General features: G+C 35.2%; 1 protein-coding gene across 1 annotated transcript; it reads right to left on the reverse strand.

Annotated features, from left to right (window-relative positions):
• Positions 1 to 251: 251 nt before the first annotated feature.
• LOC112726708 (peptidyl-prolyl cis-trans isomerase FKBP20-2, chloroplastic) lies at positions 252 to 3149 on the reverse strand. The gene is made up of 7 exons (XM_025776207.3): positions 3013 to 3149; positions 2826 to 2901; positions 2537 to 2748; positions 2170 to 2279; positions 1346 to 1454; positions 1152 to 1228; positions 252 to 615 (listed from the first exon to the last, which is right to left on the reverse strand). The coding sequence occupies exons 1-7, from the start codon at positions 3035 to 3037 to the stop codon at positions 496 to 498; spliced, it is 729 nt and encodes a 242-aa protein (XP_025631992.1). The 5' UTR covers positions 3038 to 3149; the 3' UTR covers positions 252 to 495.
• Positions 3150 to 25610: the final 22461 nt, after the last annotated feature.

A 25610-nucleotide genomic window follows, 5' to 3' on the forward strand; every position in this document is an offset into this window, starting at 1 on the left:
ATAAAAAATAATTCTTATATTTACCTTTTTGCTTTATTTAAAAATTAAAACAATGATTAGAATAATAATATGTAAGAGGATATCTCATAAAAAACACGTGTGCATAGCACAAGAATTTGCGGAGCAAGAATAGGCAAGTGAAGAAGTCTATGGATCCAGAATACATTTTGCAATTTGAGGAGTCAAAATAGGAACATATTTAATGACAGATTTTGGTGGTAAAAGAAATTCATTTTTATAACAATTATCCCTTCTAATTATAACAATTTTATTAATGTATGCATAATTTACATTACATTTTTGTTCTTTCAATAATGTGCATGATTTCCTATTTCTAGAGAAACATGGTTTTATCTTAACTTTCTACAAGAAGAAAATAAATTACAAATAATCAATTATGTCTCCAAGTTCCAACTCATCCTTAATAAATCTTCCATAGTTAACCATTTTGGTAAGAAATTATGAAGGTATAGGTAACAAATAAAGTAAGGAACTTCAGTTGCATACAACATCAGAGTAGAAAGCTATGGTCCTCCTTTCACAGTTCTGTATGCTTAATAATTCAACATCAAAAACTTCAAATTGTTTTGAGCTGAAAAAGGTTGAAGGTCCAACCTGCATAACACAAAAAACAATCAGATCATAGAAATTACTTGCTTTGGAAGCATAAAATAGAGAAGAACTAAGATTGATGTACTGTTGTTAAGAGCTGCATAGTATTGAAAACTATATGCTAATGCAATCCCAACATAGTTCTGATCAATGACAATTGACAAGTCCCAAAAATAGTACATTATTTCATTTTATTATAGGTTGATTAATTAGTTGTTAGGAAGAAAGTTGTTTTAACATAGTTCAATCTTGTTTAGAATGGCAGGATTCTAAGTTCTGGATCCAACTTATAGACTTCAATATCCGGTCAAATTTCTTCAGTATAAGACTAAAGGTGGACTCGAAAAGCTTCCGATGCGTTTGGTGCTGTGACTGTGACAGTTCGGGGGAGATTTCGGCTAAGGAGTGTGCATCAGTAAAAGATTTCAGTTCTAACATAAATGAAGAGAAATCTAGAACTATTATGCAACTGCTATTGCTATATATTATATTTATCTAGTAGTTTCTAGAACAAGAAAATGAGACATGTTAGAACTCACTGGTGGCCCAAGTTCAGGGGGAATAATGATTCTTCTCTTCCCACCTGGTCTCATGTCTCTAATTCCTTCCTCAAATCCTGCATCAGAAGAAAAAAAAATGAAAAAGTAATAAAAAATTTTCTCAAGAACAAAATGAATAATCTTTCACATCCATTTCTCAAGGGAAAAAATGGCACTAAGATTTGAAGTTTTACCAGGAACCAATGCTTTAGTCCCCATACGGATTCTGGCAGGAGAACCCTGTAAGTAAGTGCTGTCTATACGACGGCCAGATTCGTTATAGCCGACATAGTGAAACGTTACCTGCCAAACATGAACAAGTAATCAGGTAATGAACAAACTGATCAATATATTTTGTGCACTGAAATCAACTTAAAAATGTTAGTGCCTAACGGCCTAGAAGTTGCAATTTCGCAATGCCGAAAAGTGAAAATGATACTTTTTAAGTATCTTCAAAGCTATAATATTGGCAACTTTCACTATTCACCTCATCCTTTTTCATTCAATCACACTTGAGAAGACATAAATGACAGAAAGAGTATAGCATCATCTATTGATTTCACTTGAGCCAAAAACCAGGTTTAGCTACAAACCAACAACATAAGCATCTCCAACACTTGGTCTCAGTTCAATTTCATTTTGAGACCACATGTCATAAATAGTGATTTGAGACTAAATATAAAATCTATCACTCTAATGTTTGGTTCCAATTCATTTTAAACTTTATAGAAGGTGGCAAAATTTAATTGGTTTTCCACCAATGCAAAGTGAAATTTCGAATCGTTTTCACTTCATGTTCACATCAGATTTGAAACTCCAAAAACACTCCATTGGAGTTGAGACTACTCAAACATCAATATCCATTTTCCCCTAGCTCAAACCAGCACAAATTATTCCTATTTCCTAGAAACAAATAAGTATGCAATTGAAGAACAATTGCCCCAACAATGAACTTAAGATTGAATCACAAAGAACAATCTAGGAAGTAGCAGATTGGGAAGAAAAACAAAAGAAAAACCTGCTGACCATCCTTTGGGCAATCACCTTTACCAACTTCGAAATCCCGGTATATGAGCCCTGAATCACTCTTGGTATAGTTATCCGGTGCTACTACTTTAACTTCAAAACCTGAAATGTACATCAATAAATCAGATCATTACTTAAAAAATCATACACAAGAGGTTCACAACAAACAAATTTTCCTTGTCAATCATGCTAGGTGTACGCCAAGATCAGCCATCAATATAGAATACACATTGAAATACAAAATACACACTAAAAATAAGTTAAACTACACATGTACTTACATAGCATTTTTGTTTCCTTATTTGACTCAAAAAGTAACATATTTTACTTAAAATTTGCAGAATCACATTGTTAATTACCTTCTCTGATGAAATTTGGGAAATCCTCAGGTGCATTGTTTTCTTGCTGTATCCGTTTATTTTGTTGTAGGAGGCGTTTTTCATCATATGGATTCTTAGTCTTAGTCTTGGCATAAGAAGATAAGGTTGGAAAAACACAAGTTGATACAAAAGCAGAAAGAACAAGTGTCCTCCTTAATGTTATTTTCTCAGATATGCAACTACCCTGTAATCTGTCACAGAATCATAAACAAAAAACAGAAGGATAATAAGCAATAAATCGCAGGAGAATGTGAAGGGTCAGTCTTACATGTCCTGCTCATGATTTGTGCATTGGAGAGTTAATTGTTTAGCTCCATGAAGAGCACAAGGGAGGGGGGCTGTAACTGCCACAAAAGAAAAGGAATAAAGTGTGAAGAAGAAGAAGAAGAAGAAGAAGAAGAAGAAGAAGAAGAAGAAAGAAAGAAAGAGAAGGAGAGAAGGGTTGTTGCAATTACAGTGTGTGAGTGAGAGTGGAACCATGGCCTTCACTTGCCTTGTCTTCTCCGACCAGAGTTCAAGTGCTGCGCTCTGCTCTTTTTGTTAATGTTATCCACTCTCCATAACTATTTACCGAAACACATATATAGTTAAAATATTCATATATTAAGTACATTAGATATATTAAATTACATAATAATTTTAATTATTATTTTTATGTAAAGATATTACATTCACCTTCAAATATATTATTATAATTATAATTTATAATACAATTTTTTAGATAATTATTTAAGAAATTTAATTTTTATATTTGTCTGTAAAAAAATTATATAAACAACCAAGTATATATATATAACTAATTTTAGATTTATTATTTAAAAATTAACTAAACACACGATAGTCATATAAATTAAATTCCTATTTTAAGAATAAAATAATTAAAAAAAATATTTTTCTCTTGATGATAGTATACAATATTCCTATTAACATTGACTCAATTTAGTGAATTTTTTTTACCAAGGCGATCAGTTTATCGCGTGTTCAATTATGAAGAATTTGGTTAATTTACAGTATTTTGATTGAATTGTCTTTCTTCAGTTAAAAAGTATTTAAAAATATATATATTTTTTTTATTAAATTTTGAAGTATTTAGATATATAATTTGAGAAATAAAGTGTTTTTTTTAAAAAAATTGTTTTTCTAAAAACCAATAAATAATGATTATCATGTGATTAAGCACCAAAAGAATTTGGTTAATTCAACTAGTTAAACCTGTAGATAATTTTATATGATCTCAGTTTTATACTTTTAGTAATTCAAGATTATATATCAACTAAATAATGATTATTTTTTTTTTCAAAAGACAGTAAGTTATTTTCTTTTAAATGAAAGAAAATATTTTGTACAAAATTTAGGACTATATTAAAAAAAAGTGGAATTCTTTTAATTTTTTGCTTAAACATTAGCGAAGCACAATAAAAAAATGAAACTAAGAAGAAAGCAAAGTTGGAATTAAGTTGGGATTTCAGTGGGTAAGTTTACAAGTTCCTAATTTTGTTTGGTAGTAATTGTCAGAAATTTTTCAGGATTTATAGATTGGCGTTCGAACACCCTCCTACACCTTTCTTTCCATATATGCCGGGCCATAATCAAAGTAAAACGGACTGAGTTCTTACTCACAGATCGGTAACCTGGGGCAACAATTTGGAATCTCCACCAATCGAAAAAGGAGATGCAGTTCGAATTTGGAGTCAGGTTCGCTGTTGGACTCTTGCTCAAAGTTTCTGAAGCATCTGGACAGTTGAAGATGCAATGTAACAAGGATTCTGGTTTAGCATTGCAAATGGGACAAATTGGTGAAGTGATGACTGCGCATCATGTTGTATTTTTCTATACTTTTTCATATTAAAATTTAATTAATCATACTTAATTATTGAGTATTTTTGTGTTTAAATTGTATATTGCTTTCACCTCTTTAATTTGATTTATGTTGTAGAAAATGGGAAAATTCCGCCGCAGGGGGGGGGGAGCAATTCGATATTCTGAGAATTGGCACACTCCCCTTAGGATTAGGTCTTCGGACCCCTCCCTTCCACATTTCTCTTCTCTATTTCTTCCATATCACTTTGTAAATATTATGAGTCTTTAATTTCTATATTTGGGAAAGGAGCTCTGTTTCAATTTTAATTGAATTGATGTTTATTTCTTCTTCTTTTTTTAATTCTATCTTCATACATAGAAGAGAGTTTCGTTCTTCAAAGATCAACTTGGATCTATTAGAATTCTATGTGAACCTTGAGAAGAAATCATAGAATTCATTTTGAACTCTCTTTGCATAATGAAATTGATCTTGATTTAGAGTTGATATTATGACATGTAACCGCTCTAATATTGGGGTCATTGGAATTATGTAGTATGAGATTAGAAATCATGTTTGTTGATCTAAGAAAGAGTCTTTGTGTTTCATAGATCTAATTACTATCGAGAGAGGGATTGGATCTACTTGAATTACATGATAAACTTGAGAAAGGAGTCATGAAATTCAGTTTGAGGCTCTTCTCTCATAGTCCGGTATGTGACATGTAACCACTTTGAATTGAGGTCTTGAGGGTCGTGTGGCCTTTGAATTAGAAATTGAACTTCACTTCTTCTCATGAGCAATTAGATCAAGAGATTGACAATTGATTATGTGAAGAGAAATTAAATCACCAAGAGATTGTGGTTTAATTACTCATAATCCACTATAGATCTACTTTACATGATTGAGAAGGAGTTGAGACCTATTGATTCAAGAGGAATCAACATCTCCAATCCCCAATATTTTTTATCTTTAATTTCTAGCACATTTACTTTCCTGCACTTTATATTTCAGTACTTTACTTTATTATACTTTACATTTATGTTATTTACTTTATTGCACTTTGTAAGACCCAAGACTTTTGAAAAGTCCTATTTTGAACTAATCTCAAATTATATATATTTATTTATAGTTTTAATTTCAGAAATTATTTTTATTGAAAAATAATTAAAGGCAATTAATTGGATTTGAAATAAATTAAGGTTTTTATCTAAACTCTATTCCTAAGGATTATTTTTCTACTTATGATTTAAAGTTCTAGAAATTTAAAAATAATGAGGTTTGGCTATTTAAATTAGAATTTTGTCTAATTTTATAATTATTGAATTATTTTCTATATTTAAATTATAAAATTAGTGGTTATGAAATAATAAGAATTTTATAAGATTTGATTTTAGACAATTTAATTTATATCATTTAATACTTTAAGTTAAAGATAAAGAGAAATTAATTATATTATCATGAATTTTCAATTAGAGTAATTTATTGAAAATCAATTAGTATTTTTATACTACAAATAATATTTTAAAGTAACTTTAGAGATTAAATTAGTTTTTCAATATTAATATCTTATGCTCTAATTTTATTAAAATTACCAAATTATCTTTATACCTAATTTTTACCAAAACCCTAAATCCCCAAAATATCACCCTAACCCTTAGTCACCACCGCCACACCCCCCAAACCCTTCAGCCAAACCTCAGCCACTAACCAAGAAAGAAATGAAAAAAAAAAAGAGAAAGAAACGGGGAAAGAGGGAACGGGAGAGCAGAGGGGAAGAGAGATCGGTGAGGGAGAAGAGTATAAGGAGGAGCATCGCCGCCGCGCCACCACGCCTCGCCGTCGAGCTCATCCCGCCACCGCCCAGCTGCGCCCAGCCCACCGCTAGTCACTGCTGTCATAGCCAACAATGGAGGAGAGAGAAAGAGGCGAACGCGAGGAGAGAGGGAAGGAGCTCGCGAAGGAGCTGTCGTCGTCGAAGCTGGGTCTGTCGTCGTCTTCGCGGGTTCCGGTCGTCATCGTCGTCTCTGCCGTGAAGCCCGTCGCCGCCGTCCTTCTCGCCATGAAGCCAGCGCCGCCAACGTCATCATCATGGATTGCTGCTGCACGTGTCGCCACCGTCGCCGCCTCGGAGTCCATCGCCGTCAAGCAGAACGACGGGCAGAGAGAGGATCCCCAGGTGAGAGAGAGAGAAACCAGGGAAGGCCGCGACCTGTCCAGCCGCCGTGCCCAGTCGCCGCTCACGTTGCCGGCACCGTCTCCGTCTGAACCGTCGCCAGATCCGCCGCTGCTGAAGCTTCTGGCCGCGCCTCTGCGTCGCTGGAGCTCCACGCCACCGCCACTGCCACCAAAAACCACCACTGAGGCCTAAGTCTGTTTGGGTAAGCGATGCGTTCTGAAATCTTTAAATTAGTATTTCTGTTTTAAATTGTTTGAGGATCTGAGGTCTTGGTGTCATAGGATCGAGTTACGGGTCTTGATTGCTGAGTTCTATGGCTGCTGCATATAGCATCAAGGTGCTGCGTTGTCATCGGGGCTGCTGTTGCTCCATTTTCTCGATCATTCGTGAGCCCAGTAAGTCGTTCCTTGTTCCAAACTCTTTTAGCTGATGTTCTGTTATAGATTATTGAGTTTTACGCGACATTAATGTTTTAGGATTGAGCTAAGGTTGTGTTTAGAGGCTGTGGCTGCTGCTGGAACGGTCGGTATTGATGCTGTTGTTGTGGGATAAGAATAGAAATGCAGTTTGTCGCGTAATTGAATCGCGAATGAGGTAGGGTTTTTCTTAAAATCTAATTTATATTACAGAGTTGTGATAAATAGATATTAATGTGAGAGAACATATGCCTGTGATTATAATTGTCTTCTAAATGTGGTTGTTTGTTGGACTGAATGACTGATTGCTTGACTGCTTGAGTAGTTTGTGATTGCTGAAAAGAAATTAGTTTGAAAGGTTATTTAGTTGATTATTATGAAAAATGGCTTTTCTTGGTTTTGAAGCTATTTTTGATGATGTAAAGGAATTGGCTTTGGAAATGGTTTAATTTTGAGTTAGTGACTTTATAAATGATTTAGTATTTGAGCTGGTTTGATTTTAAAAAGAGATTTATTATGGGCACTGATTCGCTTTGAAACTTATTTGATATTGGAACTAGCCGAATCTTGGAAAATGATTGAGGTTTTGGAAAGGTTTGAGAAATGTTTGGATGGGACCCGAAAAGGGTGGCAGAATCCGAGTTTTAGAGGAGATGCTGCCGAAATTTTATATAATTAGAAGTTTCATTTGAAGTAGTTATTTTAAAAGGTTTAATTTTGAGCATTATACGATTTAAGACTACATTTATCAAAGATAAAGTTATGTTTTGGATTGAGAATTGTTAGTGAACGAAACGGAAAGAAGGATGATGAGGATTGATTTGAAATATGATTTTTGAATGAATTTGGAAAATGGGATATGGATTGACGAATGATGATGATATTGAGAATTGCTTAGATATTGATGAATAATGAATGAATTATTTATGTGGCTTATGAATTTGAAATATCTGAGATACGAGGTTCCCTGGATTAAGTGTCGTGGCTTGCCACCACGTGTACCAGGTTGAAAACTCGATACTCTGTTGACCCTACGATGTAAGTGTGTGACTGGGCACTATATAAATTCCCGAGAATGTTACCCCCATTGAGTAATATTGATTATTTGAGAAAAAGCTATGCATAGACTCTTGGGGATGCACATCGGGGGACAGTCTAAGTACAATTCAGACTTGTCGGGTTGGCTGGATAACCGACAGATGAGCCTCATCAGCCATAGGACAGGCATGCATCATATGCATTTGTATGCTTTGCTTGGGTTTGAACTTGTTTTGGTTTGCCTAATTGCTAAACTGTTCTTAACTGCTACTTAAACTATTTGCTGTAACTGCTACCTACTTGTGCTTTCCTTGTCTGTCTTGCCTGTGTTTGTCCTGGCGTGCTACATTTGAGAATGAACCTTGGTGCTGAATTAATAACTGTGTTGTTTGATTGTGTGGTTGGTTTCTGATTGAGATTTGCTTACGAGAAAGGAAAGACTTTGAATTTCTGAAAATGTTAAACACTGCCTCTTTGAAAAGGTTTTAAACGATTAGCTATTGGATTTTTTAGAAGTATTTATAAGACAATGATAATCACAGAATCTGAAAACAGTTTTTTTATTGAATATCTTCTTATGACAACTTTGAAACTGCGTGGTGAGACCGTGTGGTTAGGTTCTCACCCCCCCTACAGCTTTACCTTTTCAGGAACCGGATGAAGAAGCGTTAAGAAGAGTTATACTACGTTTGGTTGATATGTTGTTGTATTAATTAGATTATTTTGTTCCCTCGTCTTTGTTATTACAAGTTTGTAAGAGGGATAGGAATTGTATGTTTTATATGTATATTATATTATGAGTTATTATGTAAGGAGACTTGTATATGAATCTATGCATGTTTGTATTTTTCTTAAGATAAAGTGTTTATTTTCGGTTTTCAAGGAAATCAGCGATACAGTATCGAGTCACAGGCTCCTATTTTAGTATTTAGTATGTAAAGTAGTCGTAATACTCCTTGCTATCAGAGTAGCGCAGCCGGAAACGTGACTTCTGATAGTGAGGATGTTACACACTTTATTGCTTTATTTTAATTTCTAGTAATTTACATTCCTTGTTTCTCATAACTCCAAATTGAACCGTCTAACAAGAATAATCAACTAACTATTGATTACTTAATCCTTTAATCCTCATGGGATCGACCTCACTCTAAGTGAGTTTTATTACTTGATACGACCCGGTATACTTGCCGGCAGTTACTACGGAATTAAATTTTTCCATATCATGAAGTACTTGGGAATCGCTGATTTATGAGCTGCATGATGGAGAGTTTTTCATGGAGGGACTTCCACCCGAATACCTAAAACTTGTGTGGGACTGTCAGACTCCAAAAGAAATTCCAGATTTTCGGTTGTTGCATGATATTTGGACAAAATTCTAGAGAAACATGGTGGAAAAGGTAAGCAACTCTATATTCTAAAGCTATATCATATAGCTTGGATCTGTTGAGTGTCCATTGAATTTCATCCTCCCCTTCTCCTGGTACTGTAGATAGAATTCTCTGGGCAATATCTTGAGAGAATATTGAATTAATTAGGGACTGATATAGAATTCTCTGGGCAACATCTTGAGAGAATATTAAATTAATTAGGGACTGATTCCATTGCTTATGTACAGAGAACAAATCACAAACTAAGAAGATTGAATGTCTAGTTTGGGACTGACTTGTAAGAGCTGGTACTGAAAATGGATATGGAGGTGGGAGCCATGGATCTCTAAAGATTTGGATTGCTGTTCCAGAACCAACTCTCCAGTTTAACCCCTTTTCAACGACACTTCTACTTGCAAGGATACTCCTCCATCCCCAAGAAGGTAAGGACCCCAATTCTGCATCTAGAATATAATTATATCTGAAATATTTTTCTTTTAAGATTCTAGATAATAAAGAATCAGGATTAGTGGCAATTCTCCAACATTGTTTACCTAAGAGAGCCAAATTTTGTGCACGTAGATCTTTAAAACCAAGCCCTCCTTCTTTTTTAGCCCTTGTCATTGTATCCCAACTAATTCAAACTATACGATGTTCCGCAGCTTGTTGACCCCACCAGAATTGATTAAGAATGCCATGGATTTTCTTGATTAGATTATCTGGAAGTCTGAAACAAGACAGGGTATATATTGGGATTGCTTCTCCTACTGCCCTTAGTAATACTTGTCTTCCTCCATTAGATAAAAGACATCATTTTCAGCCTTGAACCTTTTTTATAACCCTTTTTCTGACAGTAGAAAATGTGGCCTTTTTCGATTTATTTACTAAAGAAGGCAGTTCCAAATACTTGTCTTGAGTTCCAATGTGTGAAATATTCATGCTAATAGCAAGTGATGTGCGTATATCATGAGGAGTGTTATTGCTGAAGAAGATTGCATATTTATTAAGGTTAACTTTTTGGCTGCTGAAGCTTTCAAAGTCCCCTAATAAATCTAACATCCTCCCATAATTGTCTTCTGATGCCTTACAGAATAATATAGAATCATCTGCAAAAAGTAAATGATTAACTTTAGGACATCTTCTTGTAATTTGGATCCCTTGAATGTGTTAATTTTGCTTTGCTTTTTGTAGCAAGAAGGAGAGACCTTCTGCACAAAATAGAAAAAGAAAAGGAGATAGAGGGTCACCGTAACGGATGCCTCTATTTGGTTTAAAAAAATCATATGGTTGGCCTTCCACAACCACAGAGTAAGAAACCGTCATTACCAATTCATGAATCCAACCTATCCATGTAGAATCAAATCCCATCTTCTTCATGATAAACCATAAAAATTGCCACTCAATCTTGTCATATGCTTTACTCATGTAAAATTTAAGGGTCATCTCATACTCTAAATCTCTCTTTTTCTACTTGAGATAGTGCATACACTCATGTGCTATCAGGATATTATCTGAAATGAGTCTCCCCTTTAGGAATGCGCTCTGATTAGGGCTAATAATTTTATTCATACACCCTCGTAATCTATGAACCAGTATCTTATAGATGATTTTGTAGAATATAGAGGATAAACTAATGGGTCGTACCTGGGACATGTCACAAGCATCAGGAATCTTAGGAATGAGACAGATGTTAGTGTGGTTGAAACTCCTTAAAATGCACCCTCCTCGAAAGAAACTTCTAACTACCTTGAATACATCCTCGCCCACAGTATCCCAGTAAAATTGGAAGAACTTAGCTGTTATCCTATCTTCCCCTGGAGCACTCTGCGGGTGTACACTAAAGGTAGCTTTCTTTACTTCCTTAAAATAGACCGGACGTTATAGCCTACGGTTCATGCTAACTGTAACCTTAGGCTTAAAGTCTAAGAAAAAATGCCCAGGATCTGCCTGATTGGTGGAAGTAAAGATGTCCTTGAAATACTCCTCTGTCACCCCTGCGATGGCTGCATTAGAAGTAGCCTACTCTCCATTCTCAGCCTTGAGTCTCCAAATCTTGTTCTTCCTAGATCTAGCCTTAAATTTTCGATGGAAGAAGCTAGTGTTTTTGTCTCCTTCTTTTAGCCATTTAATTCTAGATTTATCCTTCTAATAGAGCTCTTCATTCAAGTAGGTCTTCTCTAATTTTTGCTCAAGTTCCATGATTTCAGAACCTCCCATTAAACCTGATGTCCTCATTTCTTCTAGCTGTCCTATAATTTCATCAATTTATTTTTTAGAGTTTGAAAGACTACTCCTCTGACCAGTCGATGTCGAACAAGTTTAAGCTTTTGAGCTAGTCAAAACATGGGGGAGCCTTCAATTTCTGTGTTCCAAACCTCACTAATCAAAATTTGGACTGAATCCTCCTCACACCATCGGGTCTGGAATTTAAATCTTCTTTTTGAACGTTCAGTTTGTGGATTAGTGTAAAAAAGGAGAGGGGCATAGTCTGAACCTGTCTTGGACAATCTAAGAATTGCTGGAATAGGAAACAATTGCAGCCATGTTTCTCCCACTAAGATTCTATCTAGTCATTCTTGAATCAATTCCCCTACTCTCTATCTATTACTCCAAGTAAAAGGTCTACCAATCATTCCCAAGTCAAGTAAAGCATTATCACGAATAAAATAATTAAAATCTGCTATAGAAAACTGTAATTTAAGACTAGCTCCACTTTTTTCACTTTAATCAACAATAGTATTAAAGTCTCCTAAAATACATGAGTTACCTTGTTGATGCTGTAAGATTGCTAACACCTCTTGAAATTGTGTTGAATGGATCTGTTCATGGCTACTAAAATGAACACCAACGAGATTCTATTCCACATTAACGGCTGTATATTTCACCAAAGCCACGATGAAAAAATCTGAACTATCAATTATTTGCACTACCACATTGTCCATCCAAGCTAGTGCCAAGCCTCCGGCGATACCCACTGGATCAATAGTCTTCCAATTTATAAAACCACATGACCTCAACTTCATTTCAACTTGTCGAGATTGTTTTTTAGTTTCGCATAGAAAAACCATCTCGAGAGAATGGGATTATGACATCCCTTTGAGATTGTGGATTGTTAGGGGTCTCCTCAAACCCCAACAATTCCACGTAATGAGCTTCATATCTCTTCGGGTGCCATTGAACGGCTAGCACTCTCCACCCTCGTTTCAGCAATCATATCATCAACCATACAGATCTTCTTAGCCTCATTTTTCATTTTCCTTCCTTTGATTTCTTCTTTTTGTTTTTCCGATCAGCTTACTTGAATCCGTCTCTTATCTAGCAAGTTGTTTCTACTTAGAACTCCTGCTAGTCATTCCTTCATTAGGTAAGTTCTGTGGGGCAAATTCATCAGTGTTTATAGTACTAGCAATATCTTGCAGGACTAATGCCTCACTAGTCTTCTCAATTGACTGCCAAACCACTTCCGAAAAATTATCATCCTCCTTACTACCTCCAGATGTCTCCATAGAGTTATTTTTTGTCTCTTTGGGGAGTGCTTGAGTTTGAGTTATTGAAGCTAAAGTTATCACCAGTTCCTCCATATTCGATCCTCTTGCCCACTTGATCTGCTTTGACCCGCTCACCAATACGATCCTGTTTAATAGCGCCCACTAATGAATCCTCCATGAATTTAGAACAGTGTTTGTAATCATGTCCTAAATGAGCATAGTAGGTACAGAAAATTCTAATCCTCTCGTATCGCAATCTAATTTTCAGCACCTTACCATTCAGTTCAGCCATACGAATGTTGTTTTTCACGCTTTTATCACCATCCAGCCAGACTTTGGTCTTGAGAATTCGAGATTCTCTTCCACGAACAGAGAAAAAACCAATGTCTATCACCTCTTAAATTTTCTCTCCAAGTCTTTTTCCAACATGAATAGTTTTAAACTGCTCAGACAGACTCCAAAATTGGATCCAGATTGGAAAACAAGTAATGCTTTTCTGGTCCTATTCATCCGATTCAACCCATCTTCTCACATGCAAGATATAATTCTTAAAGAGACAAGGAGATCCTTTTTCAATTATGAGAATATCAAGATCATTCTCAAAGAAGAATTGGAATTGATTAGGACTTCTCTCAATCGATTGGAATCCCTCCGGTTTACCCCATATCATCCTTAGGACATTGTCAATTATGCCAATCGAAAACACCTTATCTGTAAAGAGTCTCCACGAGATCAAAGCTCTAAATAGAGCACTAATAAAATCCTAGCAGAGCACTGGTAAAACCCTGACAAAACACTAAAAGAGAGTACTCAATAATGATTAGTTACTTCTACTATATATAATAGAAATATAAAAAAATTCTAGTACATAATTTTCTTTTATAAAATATTTTTTATCATATATAGTTTATAAAAAAATATATTTGATTATTTATATGACTTAAATCTAAAATTTCTTAATTAAAGTACAAAATACTTATTAGATTAGTCTCTTATTATTATTATTATTATTATTATTATTATTATTATTATTATTATTATTATTATTATTATTATCTAATTAAGTATGGATTAATACAGAGGTTATTAGTGAAACACTCTTCCATTCCTCCATGAAGAACTAACATCACTGAGCTCCACCAATCATCTTGTTGATATTCTCTTTAGCTTATTGTCAACACATGCTCTTGATGCTGCAAAGGAATTCACAAGGACAGAGGAGGTGTTTCCTTTTGTTTTTAGTTTTTCATTCTGTGGCATCGGCTGACTAGAAGTTTTGGAGTAACTGTTGAATTATTTTTCTGTGATTTCTCAATCCGTGAAATTAATTACTAATACAATTATTAGGTTTGGTTGTCTGTATTACATCCAAATCCTTCTCTATATCTCATGTTAAGGCGAAGGAAAAGTATTTAGACTGACCGGTCACTTCAAAAACAATGGGAAGTGGCTGCAGTTCACCTTCACAGTGATGACAACCGTAGGACTGCTCAGTACGAAGTGATTATGGAGATGGTCAGAAGAGGAAGCCCTTATTTCATGGTCATAGGTGACTTTAATGCAATAATTGCTCATCATGAAAAAGAGGGTGGGAGAATAAAATCGACATCTTCTATTGAGGCGTTTAACAACTTTATTAGTGGTGAAAATTTGGTGGATTTAGGATATGTGGGGAGCAAATTCACTTGGAGCAATAAGCAATATGATGGAGAACTTATTAGAGAAAGATTAGATAAATGCTTAACTTCAACGCAACTGAGACTAGACTACCCAAATGCACAAATCATCCATCTAGAAGATACAGGATCAGATCACCGCCCTCTTTTGCTTCAGTCAGACAGTGAAGAGAGAAGAGCTAAAAGAAGGCTTCGTTTTCAAGAAAGATGGTGTGAGCAGGAAGAAGTTATAAGGATTGTAAAGGAAACATGGCAGCTGTAAACGGATGGCTCACCAATGTATAAGTTATGCTGCAAACTAAAAAAATGCAGACATTTGCTTGTTGAGTGGCAGCGGAGTAATAATCACAATTCGCAAAAAAGAATTACTGAGATAAGAGAAAAGCTGGAAGTGGAGAAGGCTAAAGGGGAGTTGGCAGAGAAGAGAAGAATTTAACTTTTAGAGGCCGAATTAACAGATGCCTACGAACTAGAGGAGATATACTGGAAGGAGAAATCTAGGGTGCAATGGCTACAATGGGGGACCAGAATACAAAATTTTTTCATGCAAAATTTCAGAGCAGAAACCGAAAAAATAAGATACATAGACTCCAAGACAATTCAGGTTCCTACACAGCTGATCCGAAAGGCATGGCACACATTGCTCAAGTATACTTCAGTGAGCTTTTCTCCACTTCTAATCCAAGAAGGGCTATGGAGGATTTGGAAGAGATGAAAATGAGAGTGGAAGAGGAGACTAACAGGAGGCTTACAAAGAGGGTCACAGAGGAGGAAATCAAGAAAGCTACCTTCTCCATCAACCCTTTTTCAGCTCCGGGTGATGATGGTTTCACAGGTAAATTCTTCCAATTCTTTTGGAATATCATAAAAAAGATGTGGTAGATGCGGTTTCAAGTTTCTTTTGTGGTGGGAGAATGTTAAGGAGTTTCAATCATACCCATATTTGTTTAATTCCTAAGGTTTCACATGCCGACACTATGTCATAGATTAGACCAATCAGTTTGAGTAGTATTTTTTATAAAATTATTTCGAAAGTACTGGTTCACCGTATGCAGGGAGTTTTAAATAGGGTGATTAGTGAAAATCAAAGTACTTTTATTAAAGGTCGACTAATTAGTGATAATATCTTAATTGCTCATGAGCTGATGCATTTTTTGAAAAATAAGAGAAGAGGTGATTATGAAGTAGCTTTGAAGATTGATCTGAGCAAAGCGTACGATAGGGTAGAGTGGTGCTTTGTTTGGGAAGTAATGAAGAAGTTGGGTTTCTGCAATCAGTGGATTAGGTGGATGAAGGAGTGTGTAACTATTGTATCCTACTCTGTTATTGTGGATGGTCAACCACATGGTTTTTTCAAACCATGCAAGGGGTTGCGACAAGGCGACCCTCTTTCTCTCTATCTTTTTCTTATTTGTGCAGAAGGGCTCTCCCATCTGCTCCACAGAGGAGAACAGAGATTAGAAATCTCAAGATTGAGGATTAACAGTAGATTCCCGGAAATCAGCCACCTGTTATTCACGGATGATTCGATTCTATTTTGCAAAGCAAACGAGAATGCATGCCAAAATCCGATTCAAGTGCTACAAAATTATAATGAGCTAAGTGGACAGCAAATAAATCTTAATAAATCATCCTGTTTTTCAGCAAAAACACCCCCCCGCAAGTCAGAGACGATCTAGCGCAAAGAATGGATATTCCCCATGTTGGTGCCCAAGACAAATATTTGGGATTGCTTGCGGTTATACAGCGATCTAAGAAGAACACCTTCAACTATATCAAAGATAAAGTAGAAAAAAGATTGCAAAACTGGAAAAGATCCTTGCTCTCGGTAAGCGGAAGAGAAGTGCTTGTCAAGGCAGTAGCAACAGCTGTCCACTTTATACTCTGAGTTGTTTCAGATTACCTGATTCCTTATTAGAGGAAGTTCAAAGGAAGATAATGAATTTTTGGTGGGGGCAAAAGGGTTCGGAAAGGAAATAGTGGTGGATTAAATGGGATGTTATTAGTAGAGAGAAGAACCAAGGAGGCCTGGGATTCAAGGATCTAAAAGCATTTAAATTAGTCATGCTAGCCAAACAAGGATGGAGAATAGCCACTAAACCCGATTCACTAGTTATTAAGCTTTACAAAGAAAGATATTTTAGGTATTCTACTTTCCTGAAAGTTGAGACAGGTCACAATTCATCCTGGGCTTGGAGGAGCCTACTTGAAGGGAGGAAGGTTTTGGAGAAAGGTCTGCTATGGAAAATTGGTCGGGGGAACTCAGTGCGAATTCTTGAAGACCCTTGGATCAAAACTCATTACCTATTGCTACTATGCAAAATCAGATCCCTAATACTCAACTCGAATGGGTCAATCAACTCATTAACAACAACAGGCAATGGGATGAACACACAATAACAGCAAACTTTGATCCAGATATTGCAACTAGAATATTACAGACAGAAATCGAAGAAGGGGATGATAGACTAACCTGAGCCAGAGAAGCATCTGGGACATACTCAATAGCCACGGGTTACAAAATTGCGTACCACTTTTTTCACCCACCCATGGAGCAATTACCAGAAGTGTGCAGAGATAAGAAGATGTGGAAAGCCTTCTGGAGCTTGCGATGCGCCCCAAAAATAAAAGTGTTCATTTGGAAGGCTTGCCATGATGGACTTTCTGTGAGAGGAAGACTGAATAAAAGGTTCCACCGCATCCCAAATGTCTGCCCTAGGTGTGAGGAAGAGGAAGAATCAGTCAATCACTGCTTAATCCAGTGCCACCTCGCAAACCAAACATGGCAGCTTTCACCGGTTAGCCACTTGGTCCAAGCATTGGGAACTCAAGCGTTCTGGAAGTGGTGGTCGCATGGGTACACCAGTCGAACCAAACGACACAGGGGATGAAGAATGTGGTGTTCGTGGCAGTTTTATGCTGGGTGAACTGGAGAGCCAGAAACTTAAAGATCTTTGAGAACAATATTATTTCTCTTCAACAAGTTCTGGAACAAGCCATGAAATTGTCACAAGAGGTCCAAACAAGAACAAGGCTTTAGCGTGCCTTTTTCTTTCTCTCTTCTCTTTCTCTTTCCCTTTCTTTCTCTTCAGTTGTTTTATTAAAATCTTTCCTTAGTTATAAGGATTTTTTGGAAAGCCCCCAGTTCAGAAAGTGGCTTTTGATGTCCAAGATAGGACCGAATAACTCCTTGTATTCATTTTGATATTTTAATGAATATCTTTTTACCTTTGAAAAAAAAAGTTATAACAAATTTAATTAATAATTATTAATTTTAAATTTTTAAAAATTAAAATTTGAATATTCAACAACGTTAAACATATTTCAATTCAAATAATAAGAATCAGGCAAATAAGGCAACAGCAACCTCTTCTAAACGTCTTCATCTCTCTCATCGATCACGAGATCTCCACATCGCAGCTTCCGAAGTGCCCCGGCTCCCGTCGCGCAGACCGCCGCATCGCCGCCTCCACAGTGCACCGCACACATCGCCTCTCTCTCGTCGTACCGCCTTCTGATCCGCACCGCACTCGCACGCACAATACTTGCCTATGGTATCCTCGCCGCTCGCATTTCCAGGCCAAGCCCGCGCCTGCGCCGTCACGGCCTCCACCCCGACTATCCTCTGGGCAGTGACGGTGCCCTCCGCAACCAATCCCTGTGGCCGTAACGTGCACTTTGCCCCTCAGGACCACCGCAGGACCATCCCCCTCACGATCTGCATCGCCGCCGTCCACCGCAGCGTGCTCTCTCTATCTCTTTTCCACCTTCTCAATTCGATCAAAAACACTTCCACTAGAAGATATATGTATAAGAAGATACATGTAATAGACACTTCCATTAGACACAGTCATTAAAAAAAAATACAGTCCAATTAAAAAATATTTCTATTAGAAGTCCAATGCAGCGTGTGTGGAAGTCGAGCAGTGACGATGGTAACATTCGTGTGGAACGGCAACGGTGGCGCTGAGCACGGCAATGGTAAAAAAAAGTAGGAAAAAATGGTAAAATGTAATTCTAAATTATAGTAAATTTAAATAATTAAGGTGTGTTTTTTTTTCTTTAATGAATTTTGAAGTCTAACCCAACAAAAATTGACCGGAGCAATTAAAATGTGTTTTTTTGTTCGAAATACTTGTACACTTAACTGTCCTATCATTAATCTCTCTATTATAATAGGGTTATATTTTGAATTTGAAATTTCTTCTGGTGAATTTAATTTGTCCTTTACTTCCTGCTGCATGGTTAAGCAGAAAGTTTTAGAAAAATAGCAGTAGTTATAGTTTTTTGATAGGGTATGTAAATCTTATGTTGAAGAGTAATGAGAAAAAATCATATACAAGTTAATTTAATTATGACATCTTAGTTAAGTAGACTAATAAATTAACTACTAGACCAATTCAATTTAGTTGAATTTATATATCTCTCTTTTATCTTTAGCTTTTTGCACTTTCTTTTGATGAAGATGGATAAAAAAATTTTTTTTTTTTTGGTCATGGATAAAAAGTTATCTTCATGCTTGTAACGGACCTCCCACTCTGCCCACTAAAAAAACATTTATGATAAAAAATAGTTTTTGATCCAAATACATTTAATTTCAAAACTCCTAATTCCTAATGGTATAAAGCCCAACTAAAGGAATATAAATGATTTTTTTTGTTTTTTAGGACTGCTTTCTTAGAATTTCAAGTAAAGACAAATAAAATTCATCCATTATCATAACATTCAAATAAAGTTATTAAAGGTAACTAACTTGGGTTGGTCGAGTGGTCAACTCACTCGTCCGTTTAAGCAAGTGTCGTGAGTTCGAACCCTACCTTGTGCATGTAGCAATTCATTAGCCAGCGGCAAACCCTTAAATGGAGCTCAGATCCACAACGAATTAGTCCTTAACTTGTCGAGTTGGGAAATATCGTTTGGGTAAACCAAAAAAAAATTATTAAAGGCTAAGCAATAATTCCAATTGATGATCATTTTGTAGTGGTTGAAAGATCACCTTTAGCATTTAATATGAATGAAGAAAGTTTGTGTATAATCAACTAGAAAAATAATAAGATATGCTGGCTAGAATGATACATAAGATTAGGTTCCGCAAGTCAACAAAGTATCCATGAAAGTGGATGAAATAAATGGTGAAGAAGTAATTTTGATACTAAAATGTGTATTGTATGATCTTAATTATTTTATAGCGACTAAGTAGTATATAGTGCATGTTTGGGCGCTATTATTTTATTAAAAAAAGATCTTTTTTTTAATAAAAAAAGATCTTTTTTTATTTTTTAACGTGTTTGGTAAATTTCTAGTAGTAAAAATAAAAGCACTAGTAAAATAAAAAAAGATGTTTTTCATGTAATAAATAAACAAAAAAGTACTTTTATATTGTTATACCCAAACATAATTGATTGATAAAAAGACCTTTTTACATGAGATATCCAAACATAAAATTACTTTTACTTCTCTATAAGATCTTTTAAAAAAAGATAACTCAAAAAAAGATTTTTTCTTAGAAGCTCACCCAAACAAGCCCATAATACGCATTAATATCTTTTATATTAATATCTTAATTATTTGATAGCGACTAATATGATCGGCTAACTGCTACATATTGAGGATGGTAGGGTAGAACCTCTTATTGTAGTGCCATAATAAGTCAAGTTAAACAGGTGAAATGACAAGACAATGATTTAGAACTACTTTTACATATTCAAGATGTATACAGATTTTGACTTAAAAAAATAGCTAGATTTAAAAATAGGTAGAATAATTTCTATCACTTATTAATTTGATTAAATATTCTATTTTGTTTAATAGAATATTCAGTTAATTTTAATATTTTTGTGATGAGAGAAATTTAATTACAAATTATAATATATTATAGGAATTTAATTAAAAAAATAAAAAATAAAAAATTAATTAAAAATTTAATAAAATTATAAAAAATAATAAAATAATTAAACTATAAAATAACATCAAGACCAAGTATCCTCATGGTATATGTTGATCATAATATATGAATCATCTAATTGTAATGATACTTTGTATCTAGCCATGTTAATCAGTGATAACAAGAGGAGACAAATTTTTAAGGGCTAAACGATAATTCCAATTGATGATTATTTTTGTAGTGGTTGAAGGGTCACTAACCTTTAAACTTTAAAGGCTAAGCAATAATTAATAATATAAGTTTTATTAAAGGCTAAGCGATAATTCCAATTGATGATCATTTTGTAGTGGTTGAAGGGTCACCTTTAACCTTTAACCTTTAACATGAATAAAGAAAGTTTGTGTATAATCAATTAGAAAAATGATAAGATAAGGTAGAATGATACATAAGATTAGGTTCAAGTCAATAAAATTACTGGTGAGCAACTTGAAGATGAAGAAAAGAGATTTGTCATTTATTAGGAGCAGCCAGTAGTTAAAAGTGTATATAATATAGAGATACTGAATTGTTTGGATTGACTTTTTTTTAATAAAAAAATGATTTTTTTTAAGAAATAAAGTACTTTTATTCAATTTGAAATTTATTTAAATACATCTTTTAAAAAAAATTATTTAAAAAAATAAATTATTTATTTTTCTAAAAACTAACAATACTTTACTTTTAAAAAAGTAAGAGTATTTAAATTTTTTTTAAAAAATCTATCTAAATATAAAATAATTTTTGTTTGTTAAAAAATATTTTTTTAAAAAAGATAAAAAATAAGTATTTTTTTAAAAGTCAATTGACCTTTAATAAAATAGACAAAAGAGGTCTATTTAATTTTTATCTCATTTTTATATAAATGTAAATGTAATTATATAAAATAATTATCAAATACATTAATTTTTTGTTAAATACAATAATAAAACTTTGTGGTTTGGACCAACCTCCCTATGTTTCAATTTTATTGTTGTATTCCTAAGAGTAAAGTATCGTTTTTGTCTCCAACGTTTGGGGTAAGCCCTATTTGTGTCCCTAACGTTTAAATCGTCCTATTTATATCCTTAACGTTTATAAAAGTGATTCAATGTTATCCTACTATCAATTATACTAACAAATCAGATTATATTTTTCAATTATTCTCACTTGGATATATTCATTCTCAATTAGGTCTCACTTGGGTGTGGTCGATTTTAATATTATACCCATTATTTGTGTTTAGATTCAATTATGTCCTAGAAAAGTGAATTATGTAAATGTTGTAGGAATTAATTTCAACATTTGATGAGCTATTTTTCGGAGTAGATCATCGATTCTATCCCAGACATTTGTATTCTAACTTCAAGAAGAGATTTTTAAAACTCAAACTAAAGCGCTCATTATGTGTAATTGAGGGCAGGATAACATTGAATCACTTTTACAAACGTTAGGGATACAAATAGGACGATTTAAACGTTAGGAACACAAATAGAATTTACCCCAAACGTTAGGGACAAAAACGATACTTTACTCTATTCCTAATTGAATAGACTTGCCATCTTTGTCTACCATAATCCCTTGTTGAATATAATTAGAAAAGAAATAAGAAAATAAACTTTTATTTTTATTTATAATTAATAAACTAATAATACATGATAACGAAATGTAACTCAAATGATATAGTCTCTCCATCTTCACTTTTTTTTTGAACAATTGGAGCTCAACACAGTAAAGTGGAGCAAAAGAAAGTATAACAAAAAAGACAACATAAGCACAAATAAAACGGTATAATCCGTTGTCATCTCCGGCATTGCCATCAACAACCAAACGGATCAACTCCACACCATTCCTTGTAACTCAAAAACGACCTAATCTTTACTCTTTCAACACTTGTCTCTGAGTTCTGAAACACTTTGCTATTCCGCTCCAACCAAATGTTCCAAACATAGTTGTAAGAACCGGACCAGTGATCGAACCGGTCAAGTTACTGGTTCATTGGTTTATTGGTTCAATCATAAACCGCTGGTTGAACCGATAAAACCGATTTCACATGAATAAAAAATATAAAATAGTAAAAAAAAATTAGTAAAGTGATAATTAGGTTCTTGAAATTTTTTACTTTGGATTAATTAGTCCTTGAAAAAAATAAAGTATCAATTTGGTCCTTCACGACAGTAAACCATGGATACGTTATGTCCATCTATCAATTTATTATGTGAAATTTAATAGTGATGCTTATATATCTCTACTAATTAATCCTAAGTCAAAATCTTCGAAGACATACTACTTAACTTAATATTTTAAAAAATTTAAAATAAATATATTAACTAACATTTTAATAATAGTATAAATCCTAAAGAATTATATATTAAAAAAAAGGTGAGTATAAAACTAAAATTAAATTAAATAAATATAAAACAATTCAATTATATATATATATATATATATATATATATATATATATATATATATATATATATATATTAACTAGCACATAAAGTATAAAAGTGACAAAGCAGCGAAATGGATCATCTCCAGTTTTTTTAACACTTGACAAAATACAGTGCAATCTCTCACCTTTGATTTTAATAGTGGGACCAGAAATAAATAAGAGAGAGAATGTGGTGAATGGTTAGATTAAACACTGCACACCATCCAGTTTTTTATTCACTGGAGAGGATCCACTCCCGCTTGGTGGCATACCTTGTTGAGTGCAACAAGAGAGACATGAGTTTGAGTCCTGTAGCATGCATTTTTTAATATTGAAATCAATATTCAACTGCTGGAGCATCGAAGATCTGCGAGGGAAAGGAGCATACGAGTAATGTTCGAGCCTACCATGAGGCGCTGGACGGCTGGAGCACCGTAGACCTGTGAAATGCTGGGAGCACCATAGGACCGGCTGGTTCGTACATTTGTATCGAACCGGCCGATTTTAGCCGATTTCTGACAAATCGTCCGGTTCTTGCCGGTTTAATTGCGTGTTCGGTTCAAACTATAAATCGAATCGGCCAGACCACCGGTTCACCGATTTTCCGGTCGAACCGGCCAGTCCGGTCCGGTTCTTACAACTATGGTTCCAAATAACCGCAAAGAAACCTAACAGCCATTTCTTTCGCTCAGACTTGCATTTTGGTACACCAGTCCAACTCTCAAAGAACTCTTTAACGGTCCCCGGAATGGCCCATGCTCTATCAGCATACTTCAACCAAGCACACCACACCTGCCACGTAAACTCACAGGCAAAAAAGAGGTGATGTACAAATTCTATATCCTTTTTACACAAAACACATATATTGTCATTATGATTAATAATGCCGAGCCTACTTAGCCTCTCCTTCGTGTTGACCTTGCCTATTAGGACAAACCATGCAAATAGTTCAATTCTTGGAGGCACCAAGTCTCTCCAAATAGAGCTAGTGAAGCTGTAACCCGTGATGTCCTGTGAGAGAGTCTCTCACTGCAACACCTGCACAAAGGAATTAGTAGAAAAAATATATTTTTTGTCAAATTTCCAAATAACTGAATCCTCTTTATCACTCGACAATCTCACAACCCGAAGCCGGTCATGAAGCTGGTTAAGCAACTCTAACTCCCATTGGAACAATTCTCTTCTCCACTGGAAGTTCCATACCCACTTTACCCCATCCCATAACCCACAGTCCCCTATTACGAACCCTTGTTGATTTGAAACAGAGAAGAGTCTCGAAAAACTAGCTCTCAAAGGTCCACCTTGTAACCAAGCATCCTCCCAAAAACGAGTTCTTCTACCATTTCCCACCTCCATAGACAAACCACTGATCATCATATCTCTTACCTGCTGCTCCTTTATATTAAGCTGGCAAATATCTTTCCATGGGCCCCCTCTTGATGGCAAAGTTTGGTTTGACAGCACTACAGTTGGGTCCAACTGATTACAAGAGCATACAACTTTCTTCCACAGTGGGCATTCCTCCTTTGAGAAGCGCCACCATCACTTAAACAGAAGCGCCACATTTCTAAGTAAAGCATCTCCCACCCCCAAGCCACCTAGCTTTTTTGGAGCTTGAACTACCTCCCACTTTATTAGTGGTATACCATTATTCCCATCCTCTTTACACCACAAGAATCTTCTCTACAGTCGAATTATCTTTTCTGCAATTGCCTTTGGCATCTTATACAAGTTTAAGTAGTAAATCGGCAGGCTATTGAGAACAGATTTTATGAGGACCAACTTACCCGCTTTATTAAGAGATCTAGCTTTCCATAAGCTTAGCTTCTCTTCAACCTTGTCTATGATTGGTTTCCAAGTCCTTACCAGCCGAAGATTAGCACCAAGAGAAATTCCTAGGTATCTGACAGGTAACATAGCTTCGGCACATCCCAACAAACCACACATATTCGTCACCCAATCCTTCTTACAGTTGATTGGAATTATGCTCGAATTATCAAAGTTTGATACTCAGGCCAGACATTAACTTAAAGCACCTCAAGAGCCTCTTATAATTCACAAGCGTCTCCATTTCCTGTGGACAAAACAATATCGTATCATCTGCAAACTGAAGATGCGATAGTTCTATATTGTCCCTTCCCACCAGCAGTGGAGAAATTCTTTTATTTCTTACCGTCTCTCCCACCATCCTGTGCAGCACATCAACAACAAGAACAAATAGGAAAGGTGAGAGGAGGTCTCCTTGTCTGAGTCCTCTCTCCATCTTGAATGGCTTGGATGGTGAACCATTGATCAACACCGATATAGACGTTGTAGTCACACATTCTTTCACCCAAGTCCTCCATGTAATACCAAACCCCATCTTCTGTAGCACTATATCCACGAAACTCCATCTCACTCTGTCGTACGCTTTCTGAAAGTCTAATTTAACAATAGCCACCTGCTTCTTTCTCAACTTCAGCCATTGGACCGTTTCACAAGCAATGAGCGCACCATCATGTATCTTGTGGCCCTTAACAAACACAGACTGAGTCTCCCCCACTAACTGTGGCATCACTAACCGCATTCTTCTTACCAGGACTTTGGATATCACCTTATAAACACAGCCAACCATACTAATTGGTCTAAGGTCTTTGATTTCCTTAGCCCCCATAAATTTTGGAGCTAGCACCACCCAAGTAACATTAGCATCTGTTGGTAGCATAGCAGTCTAGAAAAAGCCCAATACAACTGCAGTAAACTCCTGTCCAATCTCACC

Source organism: Arachis hypogaea, chromosome 12, assembly GCF_003086295.3.
Source record: "Arachis hypogaea cultivar Tifrunner chromosome 12, arahy.Tifrunner.gnm2.J5K5, whole genome shotgun sequence".
NCBI lineage: Eukaryota > Viridiplantae > Streptophyta > Magnoliopsida > Fabales > Fabaceae > Arachis > Arachis hypogaea.

What these genes read in the sequence shown, in the direction of transcription:
- LOC112726708 (XM_025776207.3), bottom strand. Translation starts at nt 3,037, where the DNA reads ATGGTTCCACTCTCACTCACACACT. An exon ending in CCCAAATTTCATCAGAGAAG is followed by an intron (nt 2,280 to 2,536) that starts GTAATTAACAAT and finishes TGTACATTTCAG; the next exon opens with GTTTTGAAGTTAAAGTAGTA. An exon ending in GACTAAAGCATTGGTTCCTG is followed by an intron (nt 1,229 to 1,345) that starts GTAAAACTTCAA and finishes CTTCTGATGCAG; the next exon opens with GATTTGAGGAAGGAATTAGA.